The sequence below is a fragment of the Gorilla gorilla genome, chromosome 20 (genome assembly GCF_029281585.2).
Source record: "Gorilla gorilla gorilla isolate KB3781 chromosome 20, NHGRI_mGorGor1-v2.1_pri, whole genome shotgun sequence".
Lineage (NCBI taxonomy): Eukaryota > Metazoa > Chordata > Mammalia > Primates > Hominidae > Gorilla > Gorilla gorilla.
This window is the reverse complement of record NC_073244.2, coordinates 47,085,506-47,105,962: the sequence shown is the minus strand read 5'-3', so window position 1 is coordinate 47,105,962 and position 20,457 is coordinate 47,085,506. Positions and strand designations below refer to the sequence as shown.

Here is a 20,457-nt window from a genome sequence, read left to right as displayed (position 1 = left end):
GACACGAGCGATGAGTGCTATAAAGACAACAAAAATTTGGTTTGGGCCTGGGGGAGGGCCCTCTAAGGCCATGTTTTAGCAGAAACCTGGGTGATCAGAAGGGGCTGGCCTGGAGGGCTACAGGCTCAGGTTCCAGAGGACGAACAACCCCTGTAGCGAGGGCCTGCTGTCTGGGATGTGTCAGGTCTGGGAGGCGGTGTTGCTATGGAGAAAAACATAGTAGGGAAGGGAGGAAGGGGTGCAGTTTTAGAGCAGAGAAGGTGAAAAGACACCAACAAGTAAGATCCTAAAACAGGGCAGAGAGGGAGCCACGTAGGGATTTGGAGGAAGAGCATTCCGGGCATCATAAAGAGCTGTTGCAGGCCAGGCACGGTGGCTCACGCCTGTCATCCCAGCACTTTGGGAAGCTGAGGCAGGCAGATCACCTAAGGTCAGGAGTTTGAGACCAGCCTGGCCAACATGGCGAAACCCCGTCCCTACTAAAAATACAAAAATTAGCTGGGTGTGGTGGCACAGGCCTGTAATCCCAGCTACTCGGGAGGCTGAGGCAGGAGAATCGCTTGAACCTGGAAGACAGAGGTTGCAGTGAGCAGAGATCATGCCACTGCACTCCAGCCTGGGGAACAGTGAGACTCCCATCTCAAAAAGAAAAAAAAAAAGAGCCAGTGCAAAAGTCCTGGGGTAGGGAGAAGCAAGGAGGCCAGTGTGGCTGGGGTGGAGTGAACAAAAGAGGGTGAGAGGAGGTGAGTGCAGAGATGATGGGGCAGGTTCACATAGGCCCTTGTGGGCCATGGCTGAGAGCCTTGGCTTCTACCTGGAGTGAGGTGCAGCAGGCAGACCCCTCTGAGGGAAAGAGGGCTCCAAAGTGACAGGTGTTCATGGGTCCCTGTAGCTGCATGTTGGAGGAGGACGGGGACAGCAGGTAAGAGGCTGCTGCCATAGTGCTGGTGGCAGAAGAAGAAGGATGGACCAAGATGAGGGCCCAGGGTAGCGGTGGGGAGAGTGAGATCCTGGAAATCTTTTGGAGATGGAGCTACTGGACCTGTGCATTAGAAGGATGAGGTGTTCAAGGCTGTCACCCAGCCCCATCCAGGCTGGGATGATTTGAGGCAGAGCAGGCTACAGCTCCAGGTGGGAAGGCAAGCCATGACAATGGAGCCAGGACCCTGGGCTGGCTTCAGGAGGCCTCCGTGGGGAAGATACAGGTTCTGAGAGAGTTGGAGGGGTCAATCGGCAGATCTGTTTCCCAGACACTGCTACAGGCATGTAGCATGGTGATTAAGAATCAAAGCTGGGCATGGTGACTCTTGCCTGTAATCTCAGCGCTTTGGGTGGCAGGGGCAGGAGGATCCCTTGAGGTCAGGAGGTCAAGACCAACCTGGGCAACATGGCAAAACCCTGTCTCAAAAAAATTCTCCAGACATGGTGGCATGCACGTGTGGTCTCAGCTACTCAGGAGGTTGAGGTGGGAGGATGGCTTGAGCCCAGAAGTTTGACGCTGCAGTGAGCCAAGATCGCAACACTGCACTGTAGCCTGGGTGACAGAGTGAGACCCTGTCTAGGAAAAAATAAAAATAAAAATCAGACTTTACAGACTGTCTGGTTTCAAATGTTCGCTCCATCACCTACTCATGTACTTTTGGGCAAGCTGCTTAACCTCTGTGGGCCCCAGTGTGTGAGCCTCGCATTATGATGATAAGGATGAGATGATCATGATAGGAGTCTCTAGGAAATCACCCCTCTGAGGCACCCATTATGAATGGTGAGCTTGGAGAAGGGGTCCGGTCTAGGGTCCTAGAGAGAGAGAACACCCATCGTCACCACGCCCCAAGACCACTGCCCTCGCCGGCCTGGTTTGCAGGCGTGGGGGAAGGGGATGGAGAAGATCTGTGCCCGCTCTCTCAGCCCTCTCTTTTGCCGTTGTATCTGTGCATCTCGCTCCTTTCCGTAGCCATCTCTTCCTCTCCCTGTGCTCGGAGGCTCTCCCCTTTCAGTCGCCGCCTCTGGCCCCTCCATCAATGCGAGCGCCTCCCGGTCCCTCCTCCTGGTCCCTCCTCCCCCGCCGCCGGTAGGGGGGCAGCAGGCGCATGCGCAGTCGCGCCCCTCCCTCTCCGCCCCCACCCCCTGTCGGCGTCTGGGCCTCGTCCCCTTCTCTCTGTCTCCCTCGCCTCCCCCATCACGTCCCCTGACACCGACACCCCATTGCTCCCACAGTCTCCCCAGTCTCCACTTTGGTCCCCAGCGCCGTCTGCCCGAGGTAAGATGGGGAGGGGGCGGCCCGCGGAGAAGGGGAGGGGCGAAGCATCCTGAATCCCGAGATAAACAAACCCGGGGAGGGGGCAGCCGCGACTGAGGGGCCTGACGCGGGAGGAGAAGAATGGGGGGCTGGGCCTGGGGGAGGTGGCAGGCGCTGGGCGCACACACCGGGGCCCTCTATGGGTAACGGGGGTCCCTATGGTTGCCCAAGATCCAGTTGCGCGGAGGCCACCCGGGACCCTGGAAGCTCCTAGGGGCTTGGACCCTGGAGCCTGCCAGGCACCCTCTCCAGCTGACCTCTGCCTCCAGGATTTGCCTGAAGGCTGCCCCCAACTCTGCACCCGCCCCCCGAGGGCCACCGAGGACCATGACTAAGACAGATCCTGCCCCGATGGCCCCGCCACCCCGAGGAGAGGAGGAAGAAGAGGAGGAGGAGGATGAACCCGTCCCCGAGGCCCCCAGCCCCACCCAGGAGCGCCGGCAGAAGCCTGTTGTGCACCCCTCGGCACCTGCCCCCCTCCCTAAGGACTACGGTAACCACTGTCCCCACCCTGGAATCTGGCCTGGAGCGTTGGGTGGCCGGGGAGGGTGGGCTGTGCTCTGCTGGTGGTGATGGTGGGAGAATTCTGGGGAAATTGAAGGTGGTCCAGAGGAATCTTGGCTGCAGAGCACCCCTTGTTAATTCATTCATTCACCCATTGGAGAATGGAATTGTAATACTCCTAGTCTTTGATTCATGACACATCATTCCATCATTTAGTCATTCAACAATCATTTTTTGAAAGCGGCTGTGGACCTGGCTTTATGCTAGGGGCTGGGCCACAGCAGGGGGCAAGAGAGACCCAGTCTTTGCCCTGAGACAACTCACAGGCCTCAGTAAAAGCCACACAAATAGGTATTAAACCATAATGTAATTTAGCTCACATTTAGGTTTATATGCAAGAAAGAAAAATATAATGTAATATAAATATGTAATTACAAGACATTATGAAAATTGTATTTACCATAAACAAGCTGCTGCAAGAGTTTTTTAAGACATTGTTTCCCTGAGGAGGTTACAGTTGAGAAGACTGGAGGGTGAGTTGGGGTTAACTAAGAGAAGGGTCAGAGGAAAGGGCTCCCAGGAGAGGCAACTGCTGGGTAAATGATCTGAGGTAGGAGGGTATGGAGCTGAGAGGGCGGCCTCTTGGAGAAACTGAAAGTGTCTAATCATTGACCGAGCGATATTTATCGAGTGCTGCTACTCTGTGACAAGCCTTATGCTGGGTGCTGGAGATTCAATCCTAAGTGATCCAGGCATGATCCTCCCTTGCAGGAGAGAAGGAGAGACTAAACAAGTGAACAGATAAATAAATCAGAAATCAGATAAATTCAGATTGGAGTGAGTGCTATGAAAGAAAGAAAAGGTGGGCCGGGCATGGTGTCTCATGCCTGTTATCCCAGCACTTTGGGAGGCTGAGGCCAGCGGATCACCTGAGGTCAGGAGTTTGAGACCAGCCATGGCCAACATGGTGAAACCCCATCTCTACTAAAAATACAAAAATTGGCTGGGTATAGTGGCATATGTCTGTAATCCCAGCCACTTGGGAGGCTGAGGCAGTAGAATCGCTTGAACCTGGGAGGCAGAGGTTGCCCAAGATCAAGCCACTACACTCCAGCCTGGGTGACAGTGTAAGACTGTCTCAAAAAAAAAAAAAAAAAAAAAAAGAAAAGAAAAGAAAAAAAGAAAAAGAAATTAAAGGTGGAGATACGATAATGACTAGAGGGCAGCTACCTGCAGGGGTAGTCAGGGCTGGTCTTTCTGAGTAGGTGACATTTAGTTTGGGACCCAGAGCATGGGGAGGAATCAGCCATAAGAGAGCTGGAAAAAGAGTGTTCCAGGCAGACAGCAGCAAGTGCAAAGGCCCTGAGGCAGAATTGAACTTGGAACAGAAAGATCCTGGAGCTGCATTCAGGGAATGATCAAGGTTGAGGTGAGAGGTTGGCATAGGCCAGATCTGGAAGGGCCTTCAAGGCTACAGTGAGGACTTTGGTTATATTCTAAGTGGGACAGGGGAGAAGAGTGGCAAGGGGAGGGTGTTTAAAAGCAGAGAAGTGGCAGGTCTGATTTGTAGTTTGAAAGCTCCCTCTGGGTACTGGGTAGAAGGGGATGGAGTGCAGCCAGAGTTGGATGTAGGAGGGGAATTTGGAAGACATGCAGGCTGGGAATCCCCGGCAGCTGTGAGGTTCAGAAACCAGGTTCAGAGAGTCAGCGTTGCCAGGATAGAGCAAGACAGATGGCATCCATGGACATGTCACCCACTAGAGGTGGATCAGGGAGACTACAAGTTGACTTCAGTCTAATAGAAAATAAGAAAGTTGGCTAGGCACAGTGGTTCTGGCTTATAATCCTAGCACTCTAGGAGGCCGAGGCGGGAGGATTGCTTGAGGCCAGGAGTTCGAGATCAGCCTGGGCAATGGAGCAAGACCCCATCTGTACAGAAAATTTAGAAATGAGCCAGGCATGGTGGGTACCTGTAGTCCCAGCTACTCCAGAGGCTGAGGTGGGAGGATCACTTGAGCCTGAGAATTCGATGCTGCAGTAAGCTAGGATTGCACCACTGCACTCCAGCTTGGGTGACACAGTGAGACCCTGTCTCAAAAAAAGAAAAAAGAAAAAGGAAGTTATCTGGGGCCTGAGGTGTGGGGGGGCTGTACCTCAGAAAACTGGAAAATCTCCTTTGGAAATGCAGCTGGAGGTGGCTGGGGCCTGTGACTCAGTGGGAGGTCGGAGGGTATAGGCTGAGCCCTCCAAGCAGTCTTGCTTGTAGAGCGGGAGAGGTTTTGTCCCAGAATGTGAAGAAATCTGGAAATGTGGTTGAGGACAGGGAGAAGGCTAAGGTGGACTCCAAGAGGAAATCATGTATCTGTTAAATTTGTACATTAATTCAACAGAGATTGACTGAGCACCTACTGTGTGCCATGTGCTGTGCCTGGCCTTGGGGATAAAGGAGTGAATGAGGCAGAATGGAATCATAGCATTTAGATCCTAGTGAGGGAAGAAGAGAGGAAATGAAGGAGGGAGAAAGAGGAGTAAACATGTCAAGTAGTGATATGAGCTATGATAAAAATAAATAAATAAATAAATAAAGGGCTGGGCATGGTGGCTCACACCTGTAATTTCAGTGCTTTGGGAAGCCAAAGTGGGAGGATCACTTGAGCCCAGGAGTTCGAGACCAGCCTGGGCAACATAGCAAAACCTTGTCACTACAAAAAAAAAAAAAAAAATTGCTGGGCATGGTGATGTATACTGTAGTCCTAGCTACCAGGGAGGCTGAGGCAGGAGGATCACTTGAACCCAGGAGTTCAAGGCTGTAGCGAACTATGATCATACTATTGCATTCCAACAGACCCTATTTTTTTTTTTTTTTTTTTTGAGACGGACTCCAGGCTGGAGTGCAATGGTGCAATCTTGGCCCACTGCAACCTCTGCCTTCCGAGTTCAAGCGATTCTCCTGCCTCAGCCTCCTGAGTAGCTGGGATTACGGGCACCCACCACCACGCCCAGTTAATTTTTGTATTTTTAGTAAAGATGGAGTTTCACCATGTTGGTCAGGCTGGTCTCGAACTGCTGACCTTGTGATCTGCCAGCCTTGGCCTCCCAAAGTGCTGGGATTCCAGGCGTGAGCTACCATGCCCAGCCAAGACCCTATCTCTAAAAAAAAAAAAAAAAAGAGTAGGAGATGGAGAAGGGCGGGTGCCGATTTAGACAGTGTGGTTTGGGAAGGCCTCTCTGAGGAGATGACATTTGAGCAAAGATTTATAAAGCTTTGTGAAGATGTGTGGGAAGTCTATCCTGAGTGAGAAAAACAGCAAGTGCCAAGACCCTGAGACAAGAATTTGCTTGGCACGTGGGAGGGACAGAGGGAGCCCAGTGTGGGAAATGAGGGAAGGGGAATAAGTGAGGGGAGAGGGCTGAGAACTGAGGGGCTGGATGTGCAGAGCCCTGAGGGCCGTGGGGAAGACTTTGGTCTGTACTCTGGATGGGATGGGAGCTGGAGGAGGGTTCTAAGCCAAGAAGGGCTATGATGTGACTGCAGTTCTAAAAGGAGCATGCCGGCTGATTCCTGGAGACACCTTCTATGTGGCACTTCCCTGGGCCGTGTATAATCTGATCATTCATGTAGTCGTTCATTCACCACGCACTGAGTTCCTGCCACGTGCCAGGGCCCTGTGCTGGGTGCTGACGTCACAGAGAGCAGTACTCCTTAGAGTTGAGTGGGAAGAGACAGAAGCGCCTCTAGGCACCACCCTGGCTGGGCACAGGTTGATTCCTGCTCATGGATACATTTTGTTTTATTTTCATTTTTATTTCTTTATTTACTTTTCTTGAGACGGAGTCTCACTCTCTGTCACCCAGGCTGGAGTGCAGCGGTGCCATCTCAGCTCACTGCAGCCTTTGCCTCCCGAGTTCAAGTGATTCTCCTGCCTCAGCCTCCTGAGTAGCTGGGATTACAGGCGCCCACCACCACGCCTGGCTAATTTTTGTATTTTTAGTAGAGTCAGGGTTTCACCACTTTGGACCAGGCTGGTCTCAAACTCCTGACCTGAGGTGATCTGCGCGCCCCGGCCTCCAAAAGTGCTGGGATTACAGGCGTGAGCCACCACGCACAGCCTCTATTTTTATTTTTTACATTTCCAGAGTCAGGGTCTTGCTCTGTTGCCCAGGCTGGCGTGTTGTGGCACAATCATGGCTCACTGCAGCCTTGAACTCCTGGGCTCAAGCAATCCTCCTGTCTCAATCTCCTTGAGTAGCTCCAATGCGCACCACCACACCTGGCTAATTTTAAAACTTTTTGTAAAGACAGGGGTCTTGCTATGTTGCCCAGGCTGGTCTTGAACTTATGGGCTCAAGCAATCCTCCTGCCTCAGCCTCCCAACGCATTGGGATTACAGATGTGAACCACTGTGCCCAGTCATGGATACATTTGATGTGGACTGCATGGTATTTGAAACAATTGAGAGAGTTTTATTAAAAACCAGGACTTCTGGCTTTATTTTTGCTCTGGAGATTCAGCCAAACTTCACTCATACTCTCACAGGGCAACAGTGGGTGAGGTCAGTAGCAGTCCCCCTGGACATGCAGACTCCAAGGTACTGCACTCTCTGTCAGGCTTTTGTTTCAGGGGGTGGAGTTTGCTGCTATATGGGAATTGCCTGATCTTCCAACTTTTCAAGACACACTGGGCATCGAGATTTTTATGTGAACCCACCTGAGTTTGAAACCTCATGCTGGCAACACAGAAAATGCCTGTGGGTTGACTGTGGCCCATGTGCCACCAGCTTGAGACCCTGCATTAGAGGCTCTAAAAGGCAAAGACCTACAGCTCCCCTACTGAGGCTGGAAGGAGGGGGTCAGTTGCGTGGGGTGACCTTGGACCTCTTGCCACCCCAGCTTTCACCTTCTTCGATCCCAATGACCCGGCGTGCCAGGAGATCCTGTTTGACCCTCAGACCACCATCCCTGAGCTGTTTGCCATTGTGCGCCAGTGGGTGCCCCAAGTCCAGCACAAGATAGACGTCATCGGCAATGAGGTGAGAACACTGGGGAAACCAGGGGGAGAGGGGATGTGGTTCCCCACATGTGTGGGTGACCCTCCCTGCTCCCCTGGTACTCACAGATTCTGCGCCGAGGCTGCCATGTGAACGATCGTGACGGGCTGACCGACATGACACTGCTCCACTATGCGTGCAAAGCTGGGGCCCACGGAGTCGGTGAGGGCCCCCCACCCCCAAGTCATAAGCCCCAAAGCCTAGGCCCCCAGACCCAACACGCTGAAAACCACCCAGAACTCAGGCCCCATCTGGAGCCCGAAGCTTCGGATCCCAAAGTATAGTCCCTGAAGCCCAGGGTCCTCCCCGTGCACTGGGCCCATGCTCCGGAATGGGGGTTCCAAGCTGACCCGGCCTATCGCGCAGGGGACCCCGCGGCAGCCGTGCGCCTCTCGCAGCAGCTGCTGGCGCTGGGCGCAGATGTGACGCTGCGCAGCCGCTGGACCAACATGAACGCGCTTCACTACGCGGCCTATTTTGATGTGCCCGACCTCGTGCGTGTGCTGCTGAAGGGCGCGAGGCCGCGAGGTGAGGAGGAGAGCCCTGGCTGGGAGGGGGCAAGGACCTGGGTGAGGGACGCGGAGACCCAGGTGAGGCCAGGCTGCGAGGGGAAGGAGGACGGTGATCTGAGGAGATAGCGGGAGGTTGGAGGCGTGGGAGAGGGGGCTCAGGGGACTACCACTCTAGGGAGGGTCGGGGCTGCCAAGGGAGAGGGGGGCTCCGAGGTGGGGGCGGGGCTCTGCGTCGGAGGCTCTGGGACCTGCAAGTTAAGAGATGAGCCCCGAGGTGGGAGGAGGGCTGGGGTCCCACTGGCGCTCACCCGGAACCCCTCCTCTTGCCCACTTCCAGTGGTGAACTCCACGTGCAGTGACTTCAACCACGGCTCAGCCCTGCACATCGCTGCTTCCAGCCTGTGCCTGGGCGCCGCCAAATGTTTGCTGGAGCATGGCGCCAACCCTGCGCTGAGGGTACTGCCACCCTTGCCCAGAACCCGTTACCCTCCTGCTCCCTTCCTCTCCCACTTCCCTCCAGCAGGTCTCTGCGTTTCCCGTGACTCCCCAAATACTACAAATGCCGTCTGTACATTCAGCAAATGCAATAACAGCTGAAATATGCCTAGTGTTCATTACATGTCAGGTGAAGTCTATTATAAGCCTTGTTTTACAATGGGGAAACTGAGGCAGAGATTAAGGGATCTGCCCAGGGTCATCCAGCCTACCCCGTGGCAGTGCATAACAGCATTTCAAGGTCATGAGGAAAGTTGGGCTAGGCCCTCTGTGAATGAGAGGGTTGGTCCTCTCCTAAGCCCTCAATATGATCTTTGACCTCTGACCTATGCATTACCAGGCTCCATCCACAATACTCTATACCACAGGAGCCCACTCTCACTCTCTCTAATTTTTTTTTTTTTTTTTTTTTTTTGAGACAGAGACTGGCTCTGTCATCCAGGCTGGAGTGCAGTGGTGCAATCTCGGCTCACTGCAACCTCTGCCTACCAGGTTCAAACGATTCTCCTGCCTCAGCCTCCCGAGTAGGTAGAATTATAGGCATGCGCCACCACACCCGGCTAATTTTTGTATTTTTAGTAGAGATGGAGTTTCACCATGTTGGCCAGGCTGGTCTCGAGCTCCTGACCTCAGGTGATCTGCCCACCTCGGCCTCGCAAATTGCTAGGATTATAGGCATAAGCCACTGCGACCAGCCCACAGGAGCCCATTCTCAATGTTCATCTCCCACATGTCCTCATTACAGGCTTGGGGTCTCCAGAGATTGCCTCCCTGAGGGCGTGATCTACAGCACTGAAGTGTGGCCCTCATCCCTACTGCCTACACCCCCAGGCCCACCCTCAATTACTTGACACACCCCCAGCCCTGGGTCTCAGGGGTGGGTTTCCCTGGGGATGTGGTCTGCACCTTTCTGCCCTGCCCCTTCTTTTTTTTTTTTTGAGACGGAGTCTCGCTCTGTCACCCAGGCTGGAGTGCAGTAGCATGATCTTGGCTCACTGCAACCTCTGCTTCCCGGATTCAAGCGATTCTCCTGCCTCAGCCTCCCGAGTAGCTGGGATTACAGGCACATGCCACCACACCCGGCTAATTTTTGTATTTTTAGTACAGACGAGGTTTCACCATGTTGGCCAGGCTGGTCTTGAACTCCTGACCTCAAGCATCTGCCTGCCTCGGCCTCACAACGTACTGGGATTACAGGCGTCAGCCACCTTACCCCACCTTGCCCTGACCCTTCTTATTCCCAGGTTGGCCCAGGATATGACCTAGTCCTACCCCTGCATCACCCAGACTGGTGGTCTCTAGGGGCAGGGGCTCCATGGGGGTGTGACCTGTGCCACTGAGTCCCCGCCTTCTCTTCCCATTGGCCCCCAGAATCGAAAAGGACAGGTGCCGGCGGAGGTGGTCCCAGATCCTATGGACATGTCCCTGGACAAGGCAGAGGCGGCACTGGTGGCCAAGGAGCTGCGGACGCTTCTGGAAGAGGCAGTGCCACTATCTTGCGCCCTCCCCAAGGTCACGCTACCCAACTATGACAACGTCCCAGGCAATCTCATGCTTAGCGCACTGGGCTTGCGCCTGGGAGACCGCGTGCTGCTGGATGGCCAGAAGGTCAGGGGCTGGGATGTGTGTTTGCATGGTGGGTGGGGGTGGGACTCAGCCCCTTAATCCCTTGGAGCTGCGTCCTCGGGCAGAGTGCAGTCCCTGCCCTTTGTCTACTTGCCGCCCTAACTATCCACCCAGTACTTGATTTTATCTCAGTTGTTCCGTGGGTGTCTCCTTTGAGCCTCACCCTGTGCTGAGCTCTCCATCCAGGGGGGGAACAACCCGTCATCTGACAGTGACGGCCGAGAGTGGTCATGGCTGCCATGGGGAGGGGTGAGCAGAGTGATCTGCACAGCTCTGTGCACCTGTGGCTCCCCCCGGGTCTTGTGGTCCTCGATCAGGCCCCTCTGCTCTCAGAGACAAGTCTGGCTAGGCAAGTCCAGGCCAGAGTGATTGGGGTGTGATGGGGAATGCACCCAAATTGCAGATGTGGAGGAGCAAGCCAGGGAAGGAAAGGGAGAAAGGAGTCTCAGCTTGGGGGAGCAGGTATCACAGCTGAGAGGGCAGAGAGAATCTTCATTTATCCAGGGACTCCAACTTCACTCATTTCCCGGTGTCCCTTGGGCTCTATACGGGACCCAGTCTGTCCTTAGGGAGGAAGGGCTGTGTCTGCCCCTGCCCTGCTGTCATGGGGCTCCACTTGTAATGAAGGGGAGACAGTCAAGAAAGTAAACCTATGGTTGAGATGATCTCTGAGCTGGGCATGGTAGTTCACACCTCTAATCCTGGCATTTTGGGAGGCCGAGGTGGGAGGATCACTTGAGGTCAGGAGTTGTTAGAGACCAGCCTGGGCAACATAGTGAGATCCTGCCTCTATTGAAAAAAAAAAAAAAGGTAATTTCTGGTAGCAACAACGGCTGTGAACACCATTACATGTTTGGATTTAGTAAATTGTCCCTGGCTGAATGCTGGAGTGGTTTTAGCTGGGGTGTTCTGAGAAGGCTTCTCTGAGGAGGTGATGTCCAAACTGAGATAGGAAAGAACTTCCTTTGCAAAGATAAGGAAGCAGAGGATGCAGTAGGTATGCAGACCCAGAGGCAGGAAGGGGCAGTGTTGACGAGGGGAGTTATGGGAAGGGTGGTGAGGTGGAGAGGTCAGCAAGGCTGGGTCACAGCAGACCTGTAGGCTACTGGAAGGAGTTTGAATTTTGTTTTTGTGTTTTTGAGACAGGGTCTTGCTGTCACCCAGGCCAGAGTGCAGTGGCACGATCTTGGCTCACAGCAACCTCCACCTCCCAGATTCAAGCTATTCTCATGTCTTCGCCTCCCGCGTAGCTGGGATTACAAGTGTGTGCCAACAAGCCTGGGTTTATTTTTATTATTATGATTATGATTATTATTATTATTTTGAGATGGAGTCTTGCTCTGTCGCCTAGGCTGGAGTGCGGTGGCGCGATCTCAGCTCACTGCAAGCTCCGCCTCCCGGGTTCATGCCATTCTCCTGCCTCAGCCTCCCGAGTAGCTGGGACTACAGGCGCCCGCCACCATGCCTGGCTAATTTTTTGTATTTTTAGTAGAGAGAGGGTTTCACCGTGTTAGCCAGGATGGTCTTGATCTCCTGACCTCGTGATCCGCCCGCCTCGGCCTCCCAAAGTGCTGGGATTACAGGCGTGAGCCACCGCGCCTGGCCTTTTATTTTTATTTTTAGTAGCAACGGGTTTCACCATATTGGCCAGGCTGGTCTCAAATTCCTGCCCTCAAGCGATTCGCCCGCCTTGGCTCCCAAAGTGCTGGGATTACAGGCATAAGCCACTGCGCTCGGCCCCATCCAGAAAGCATTCTGCTGTGCACGATCTAATCATATCCATTGCACAATTCTGAAGGAAGGTTGGGTTGACTCTTTCCATTTTACAAGCCAGTCTATAAGAGGCTCCAACAGGTGAAAACCTTTATCTGAAGACAGAATACTAATCACTGCCCCTTAGAGAAGCAGCATAGCACAGCGTCATGAGCTCAGGCTCAGGGACTTGCCCAGGTAAATCTCAGCTTTGCAACTTCCCACCTGTGGGACCTGGAGCCAGTGATTCTGCCTCTTTGGGTGTCAGTGTCTTCATCCGTAAATGGAGATAATAATAGTAACCACCTTAGGGGGCTGGTTGAGGTTTAAATTAATTAAAATTCGTAAGGCCATTAGAACAGAGTCCGGTGCATACTAAATGCTCTTTGTGTGTGCCAGGCACTGTTCTAGTCCCTCCACCAACACTCTTAAGATCAGCACTAATTGTCGGGGCGCGGTGGCTCACGCCTGTAATCCCAGCACTTTGGGAGGCAGAGGTGGGCGGATCACGAGGTCAGGAGATCGAGACCATCCTGGCTAACCCGGTGAAACCTCGTCTCTACAAAAAAATATATAAAAAATTAGCCGGGCATGGTGGCAGGTGCCTGTAGTCCCAGCTACTCAGGAGGCTGAGGCAGGAGAATGGCATGAACCCAGGAGGCGGAGCTTGCAGTGAGCCAAGATCGCGCCACTGCACTCCAGCCTGGGCCAAAGTGTGAGACTCTGTCTCCAAAAAAAAAATAAAAAATAAAAAATAAAAAAAGATCAGCACTAATTAATTAGCCTATTATATGGACCAGGAACTGAGGCATGGAGAGGTGAATGAGCCTCCCATAATGATAATAACCACACTCACTAAAGTCTCACTGCAGCTAAGCAAGTTTACATGTATTAAAAATGTTTCCGCCAAATGTGGTGGCTCATGCCTGTAATCCCAGCACTTTGGGAGGCTGAGGCAGAAGGATCACTTGAGCCCAGGAATTCGAGACCAGCCTGGGCAACATAGTGAGACCTCATCTCTACTAAAAATGAAAAAATTAACCAGGCATGGTGGCACACACCTATAGTCCTAGCTACTTGGGAGGCTGAAGTGAGAGGATCACTTGTGCCCAGGAGTTTGAGGCTGCACTGTGCCAGGGTCGTGCCACTGCACCCCTGGCCTGGGCAACAAAGTGAGACCCTGTCTAAAAAAAAAAAAAAAGTTTCCGCCAGATGATCACTCCATGAGGTGGCTATTTCTATTTTACAGATGAAACTGAGGCTCAATAAGTCCCCTGACCAAAGTTACAGCATGATAATAGCTAACAGGCTGAGCACAGTGGCTTCACACCTGTAATCGCAGCACTTTGGGAGGCCAAAATGGGGAGGATCGCTTGAGGCCAGGAGTTTGAAACTAACCTGGGCAACATAGGGATACTCCATTTCTATTTTTAAAAAAAGTTTGTTGTTGTTGTTGTTGTTTTAATTAGCCAGGCTTTGGTGGCGTTCACCTGTAGTCCCAGCTACTCAGGAGACTGAGGAGGGAAGATTGCTTGAACCCAGAGTTCAAGGTTACACTGAGCTATGATTGCACCACTGCACTCCAGCCTGGGCCACAGAGTGAGGCCCTGTCTCTAAAATAGAAAAAAAAAAAAATTCAATAACGAATACTTGCTGATCCTTTACTTAATACCAAGCCCTGTTCTGAGGGCTTTAATTTCTCTATGACAGCCCTGTCCAACAGAGCTTTCTGTAATGGTGGAAATATTCTGTCTGTGCTGTCCAGTAAAGTAGCTACAAGCCACATGTGACAACTGAGCACTTGAAATATGGCTAGTGTGACTGGGGAAGTGCATTTTTAATTTAGTTTAAATGTACTGATTTGTATTTTTATTTATTTATATTTTTTCTTGAGACAGAGTCTTGCTCTGTTGCTCAGGCTGGAGTGCAGTGGTGCTATCTGGGCTCACTGCAACCCTCCTGGGTTCAAGCAATTCTCCTGCCTCAGCCTCCCGAGTAGCTGGGATTACAGGTGTGCGCCATCATGTGTGGTTAATTTTTGTATTTTTAGTAGAGATGGGGGTTTCACCATGTTGGCCAGGCTGGTCTTGAACTCCTGACCTCAGGTGATCCTCCCACCTCGGCCTCCCAGAGTGCTAGGATTATAGGTGTGAGCCACCGTGCCTGGACTAAATTTATTTATTTTTAAATTTAAAAATCATCTGAGTCTTCTTTCTAAGGTATATATTTATTTATTTTTGAGACAGGGTCTTGCTCTGTTGCCCAGGCTGGAGTGCAGTGGCACCATCATAGCTCACTGCACCCTTGAACTCCTGGGCTCAAGTGATCCTCCCACCTCAGCCTCCCAAGTAACTGGGACAACAGGCTTGAGCTACTGCACCTGGTTACCTTTTTTCTTTCTTTTATAGAGAATAGGGTCTTGCTGTCTTTGTTTTTTGGAACAGATTAAAATTAGAGGGTCTCGCCATTTTCACCCAGGCTGGTCTGAAACTCTTGGCCTCAAGTGATCCTCCAGCCTTGGCATCCCAAAGTGTTGGGATTATAGGCATAAGCCACCACACCCGGCCTTAGTTTAAATTTAAATTGTTGGCCAGGCATGGTGGCTCATGCCTGTAATCCCAGCACTTTGGGAGGCTGAGGTGGGTGGATCACCTGAGGTCAGGAATTCGAGACCAGCCTGGCCAACATGGTGAAACCCCGTCTCTACTAAAAATACAAAAATTAGCCAGGCGTGGTGGCGTGCACCTGTAGTCCCAGCTACTTGGGAGGCTGAGATGGGAGAATTGCTTGAACCCAGGAAGTGGAGTTCGCAGTGAGCCGAGATCGTGCCACTGCACTCCAGCCTGGCAACAGAGTGAGATGCTGTCTCAAAAAAAAAAAAATAATAATAATAATAATAAATAAATAAATAAATAAATTTACATTGTCCTATGTGGCTAGTCACTATTCACTATATGAGACAGGGCAACTCTTTAACAATCCTATAAGGTGAGTGTAATTTCTGTTCCCATTTCACAGCAAAGGAAGTTGAGGCACACAGAGGTTAAGTCATGTAGCCAGCAAATGGTGATGTGTGACCTGGGGTTTGGGCCCAGGGCGGCCTCATGCAACCCACCTTGCTGCCCGTGTGTGGGCACTCCACGTTGGCCTCCCAGCATTCCTTCCTTAGCCATCGCCTCCCTTCTCTCCCCAGACGGGCACACTGCGGTTCTGTGGGACCACGGAGTTTGCCAGCGGCCAGTGGGTGGGCGTGGAGCTGGACGAACCTGAGGGCAAGAACGATGGCAGCGTTGGGGGTGTTCGGTACTTCATCTGCCCCCCCAAGCAGGGTTAGTCCGACCTCGGGCCCAAGAGGGGTGCGGCTGGGTGTCCACTCAGCAGTTCTGATGCTGCCGACTGGGAAATAGGGGATGGAGGATGGGGGCCGAGGGCAGAGGCTTGGACAACACCAGGCTCGGATTCTGTACCCCTAGGTCTCTTTGCCTCCGTGTCCAAGATCTCCAAGGCAGTGGACGCACCCCCGTCCTCTGTCACCTCCACACCCCGGACCCCCCGGATGGACTTCTCCCGTGTCACCGGCAAAGGCCGCAGGGAACACAAAGGTCAGAGAGGGGATCCCTGTGGTGGGAAGAGCCAGTTTGGGGATGTTGTGTGGGTAGCTCAGCTTCTGTGACTCAGTTTCTCCTCAGGCCCAAACTCCAGTTTTGGAAGACAAGCTCTGAGTTCCTGACTTCTGTGACTCAGTTTCCCCTTTGGTTCAGTACTGGCCCCCCCTAGTTCTTAGAAGGACCTGTGGGTTCCCTGCCCTCTGTGACTTAGTTTCCTCTCAGGCCCAAAGGTCTCCCCCAGTTTTAGGGAAGAATCCTTGGAGATCCTGTCTTTTGTCATTTGATTTACTTTTTTTTTTTTGAGTCAAGAGTCTCGCCTTGTTGCCCAGGCTGGAGCGTGGTGGCACGATCTTGGCTCACCGCAACCTTCGCCTCCCGGGTTCAAGCGATTCTCGTGCCTCAGCCTCCCGAGTAGCTGGGATTACAGGTGCCCACCACCACATCTGGCTAATGTTTGTATTTTTTTTTGTAGAGACAGGGTTTTGCCATGTTGGCCAGGCTGGTCTCAAACTCCTGACCTCAAGTGATCTGCCCGCCTCGGCCTCTCAAAATGTTGGGATTACAGGCCTGCGCCACTGCACATGGCCTGATTTACTCTCGGACCCAATTCTCCCTTCATTTTAAAAGGACAGTTTCTGGGTTCCTGACTTCTGACTCAGCTTTTCCTTATCCAACATATCCTCAGCTTTGAGAAAGGATTTTGGGGTTCTTCAGGTTCTCTGACTCAGTTTCCCTTCAGGCCTAAAGCCCCTTCCTAATTCTCTGGCATCTGGGATTCAGTTTCACTTCAAACGAAGAACAGGGTTTTCTACCTTGGGGTTTTCCAGGTGGCACGAGGTTCCCAAAGCTGGCCTCACCCCCCCTACCCACCTCCTACACCTTCTACCCTTAGGCAAGAAGAAGACCCCATCATCCCCATCTCTGGGCAGCTTGCAGCAGCGTGACGGGGCCAAGGCTGAGGTTGGAGACCAGGTCCTTGTCGCGGGCCAGAAGCAGGGGATCGTGCGCTTCTACGGGAAGACAGACTTTGCCCCAGGTGAGGATGGGGACTCTGGGCCGGGAGGCAGGCAGGGCCTTGAGAAATCCTGACACCCTCGTGCTGCAGGTTACTGGTATGGCATTGAGCTGGACCAGCCCACAGGCAAGCATGATGGCTCTGTCTTCGGTGTCCGGTACTTCACTTGCCCCCCGAGGCATGGGGTCTTCGCACCAGCATCCCGTATTCAGAGGTGAGCCCAAACTTCCAGCCCAAACCCAGGGCACCACCTGGAGCCGTGATCCCCCCTCAGATGGCCTCCTCCTCCCAGACCAGCAGGACAGTGTGGACACCCCCGAGCCCCCAGCCCTTTCCTCATAGATCCCTGGGGCCCAGCTCTCAGTCAGACCCTGGCCTCTTGTGGCTCTGACCTCTCCCCCTCCCTGTGTCTCCTCAGGATTGGCGGATCCACTGATTCCCCCGGGGACAGCGTTGGAGCCAAAAAAGTGCATCAAGTGACAAGTGAGTTGGGGGATGATATGTTGGGAGGAGTGTACGTTTGGGGATGGGAGGAAGGGTCATGGGTTCTCAGGTATATACTGGTGACAGTCTCTGGTATTTAACTGGGGACACAGGGTCCAGGAAAATGATGAGACAAGGTCCATAAAAAGATAGGTGCTACAGGATATGAGGAAATTAGCAACAAGGCTCTTCGGGGACATGAGGTTGAGCAGATACTGGGGACAGGGATAGTCACTGGGGGACATGGTGGGAATTATGGACAAGGGGCCCAGATGGGTATTGGGAATGTAGGATCCAGGTGGGGACTGGAGACATGGGGAGGTATTAATGAGAAGGGGTCTGGATGGGTATTGAGGACACAGGTGGTCTGTCATCCCCTCACTTGACATCCTGCCCTCCTCTTCAGTGACGCAGCCCAAACGCACCTTCACCACAGTCCGGACCCCAAAGGACATTGCATCAGAGAACTCCATTTCCAGGTGTGTGGCCAACCCCTGTCCCCTCTCCTATGTGACATTCAGGGAGAGGGATCCACAAGGCAGTTGGACCCAGAGGTCTGGAGCTCTGGTCAGGGCTGGAAAGAGAGGTTAGGAAAACTTGTGACTTGTAAGCATACCCAGAAACAGTCTTTAGGGTGTAGGGCCCCGCACTGAATTCTAGTGACTTCCACTTTCAGGTGGGCCGGTAAAGGAAGCAGAACACCCTTCACTCCATACGAGCCTCAGAACAACAGCTAGAGACTGGGCAGGGTGGCTCATGCCTGTAATCCCAGCACTTTGGGAGGCCAAGGCAGGCGGATCACCTGAGGTCAGGAGTTCAAGACCAGCCTGGCCAACATGGTGAAACCCCGTCTCTACCAAAAACACAAAAGTTAGCCGGACACGATGGCATACACCTGTAGTCCCAGCTACTCGGGAGGCTGAGACAGGAGAATTGCTTGAACCTGGGAGGCAGAGGTTGCAGTGAGCCGAGATCGTGCCATGGCACTCCAGCCTGGGTGACAGAGTGAGACTCCATCTCAGAAAACAAACAAACAAACAAACCACAGCCAGAGAGGTAGAGGCAGAATCCAGAAAGGCCTGATAGCAAACACTGTGGGAAAGGCTGGGGGTGATGGGTGCAGATGTCCCCGCTGCCTGCCTAAGGGTGTGACCCTGTCATCCTCCTTTCCAGGTTGCTCTTCTGCTGCTGGTTCCCCTGGATGCTGAGGGCGGAGATGCAGTCTTAGAGGCCCTGGACACCTGACAAAGAGACAGAGTCCCCACTAGCATCTCCTGACACCCGAGGAGCCCTGAGTCACCCTGAGATAGAGATTCCCAGTAACATATCCAGAGTAGAGACCCCTGTTAGCCAGCCCTCGATCATTGAGGCCCCATTATTAACAGATACTCCCATAATAACCCCCAAATACAGACCCCATGTCACCCAGAAAGAGATTCCCTGAGTAGCACCTTCAGGCTAGTCCCTATCCCCAACCCCTCAGAGCAGATTCCCAGATTAACAGATTTCCATATCACCCCAAATGATGGTGACCCTCTCCACATGATGCATTACAACAGAACATTCTTGAATCACCCAACCCTGGATCAGAAACCTCCCCATTAACAAACACTGCCCCTGAAGTCCTCTTGAAATAAACATAGGTCACACCCCCAAAGCAAAAGAGTAACAGACATTCATGTCATTGTTCCCCATTTAACATCAGTCCCCTCAAGATGTCGTGACCCCATGGTCACCCTGAAGCCCTTAGATTCCAACCCCTCAATCAGAGACTTCCTTCATTAACAAAGACCCTTGTTCTTATCCCTCAAGAAGAAACCCACCATAACCAGCCCACTGTCACCCCTAATTTACAGACACCAAAACAGTCCTGGAAGTGCTAATTACAGGACCCCCCAAGTCTTCCTACCCTCTGCACCCTCAAGAAACCCCCAGTGCCTTGTATGAAGCCCACCCCACATGGCCCACAGCTCCTGTGCTGGCCAGGCTCCCAGAAAATTCTCTATTTTTTAAGTAACGACTTCCCCCTTTGGGGGACCCCAAAATTTGGAGGCCCCATTCTAGGACTCTGGGGATCCCAAACCCTAGAGTACACACGTCCCAAACTCCCCTGTGCCCTCAAGTCCTACAGCCCCTAGAAGACCCCAATGCCGTAACTCCTAGGACCCCCAAATCATGGAATCCCAAATCCCCAGGGAATCCCAAATTTGAAAAATCCAATCCCAAGCCCCCAGGAAACCCAATCATGAGGTCCTTGTGCCTGGTATGGAGGAGACTGCAGTCAGGATATGCATTCCAGGCTCCCAGACATCTCAAGCCCTATTCACAGGCACCAGGAAACCCCACACAGGAATTCCCATCCCTGGAAACTGGAGAATTTCAATGCCCCGAGTCCATGGATTTCAAGACACCAAATTCCAAGAGCCCCAGCCCTAAGGGAACCCCAAATCCTAAAGCCTCCATCTCTAATAAATGGAAGGCCCCAAGGCCCTGAGGGGATCCCAAATCCTGGAATCCCGATTTCAATCTACGTTCTAGTCACTGGCCTCAAAGGACCCCACAGCACCTGGGCCAGACCAACAGCTCGAGGGAGAACCTGAAGGCCCAGGGGGTCCAGGGCGGACCTGGGGCCCCGACCACCAAGGACAGCTCACGACTGCCCCTTCACTGCATGTCCCCAAACTCAGCATGACTCCTGTCCTCTTCAATAAAGACGTTTCTATGGCCTCTCTGTGTCGGGTCATTGGGGGTTTCCCTTGCTGGGAGAAGACGGGAAAGTAAGTGCTTCCTTCAGTCTCACCTCCCTGCGGCGTGGGCATGTGATGGCGCTGGCCGCGGGAAGTCCTTCTAGCAGCTTCTCGTGTCTTCCCGCGGCTGTCACGGCTGCCGCCCCCGTCCCACCCATCGGGGTCCACTCCGCCAATGGCCAGGTTCAGTTCCTAAGTTCTGAGTGGCCAGTGCGAGACGACGATGCCCCGCCCACCCCCTCCTGCCAATGGCTCAGAGGCCAGGAGGCGCGGCCTATCCTTAGGCGAGCATGAAGGGGGCGGGCGAATACTGAGTGAGAGCGCCGATTGGGTGGAAGGCGGGCCCTTGAAGCCTCTGGGAGCTCCCATTG

General features: G+C 53.0%; 1 protein-coding gene across 1 annotated transcript; it reads left to right on the top strand.

The window, feature by feature from the left end:
- The first annotated feature begins 2,068 nt into the window (after nt 1-2,068).
- On the top strand, nt 2,069-20,066 carry CLIP3 (CAP-Gly domain containing linker protein 3). The gene is made up of 14 exons (XM_019015615.4): nt 2,069-2,257; nt 2,566-2,789; nt 7,691-7,830; nt 7,917-8,010; nt 8,215-8,376; nt 8,698-8,816; nt 10,227-10,463; nt 15,427-15,562; nt 15,707-15,835; nt 16,734-16,877; nt 16,947-17,070; nt 17,275-17,339; nt 17,746-17,818; nt 18,513-20,066. Exons 2-14 carry the CDS (start codon nt 2,624-2,626, stop codon nt 18,565-18,567), a joined length of 1,644 nt encoding a protein of 547 aa, XP_018871160.1. The 5' UTR covers nt 2,069-2,257; nt 2,566-2,623; the 3' UTR covers nt 18,568-20,066.
- Nucleotides 20,067-20,457: the final 391 nt, after the last annotated feature.

What these genes read in the sequence shown, in the direction of transcription:
- CLIP3 (XM_019015615.4), top strand. Translation starts at nt 2,624, where the DNA reads ATGACTAAGACAGATCCTGCCCCGATGGCCCCGCCACCCCGAGGAGAG. An exon ending in AGCTGGGGCCCACGGAGTCG is followed by an intron (nt 8,011 to 8,214) that starts GTGAGGGCCCCC and finishes CCTATCGCGCAG; the next exon opens with GGGACCCCGCGGCAGCCGTG. An exon ending in AAAAGTGCATCAAGTGACAA is followed by an intron (nt 17,340 to 17,745) that starts GTGAGTTGGGGG and finishes CCTCCTCTTCAG; the next exon opens with TGACGCAGCCCAAACGCACC.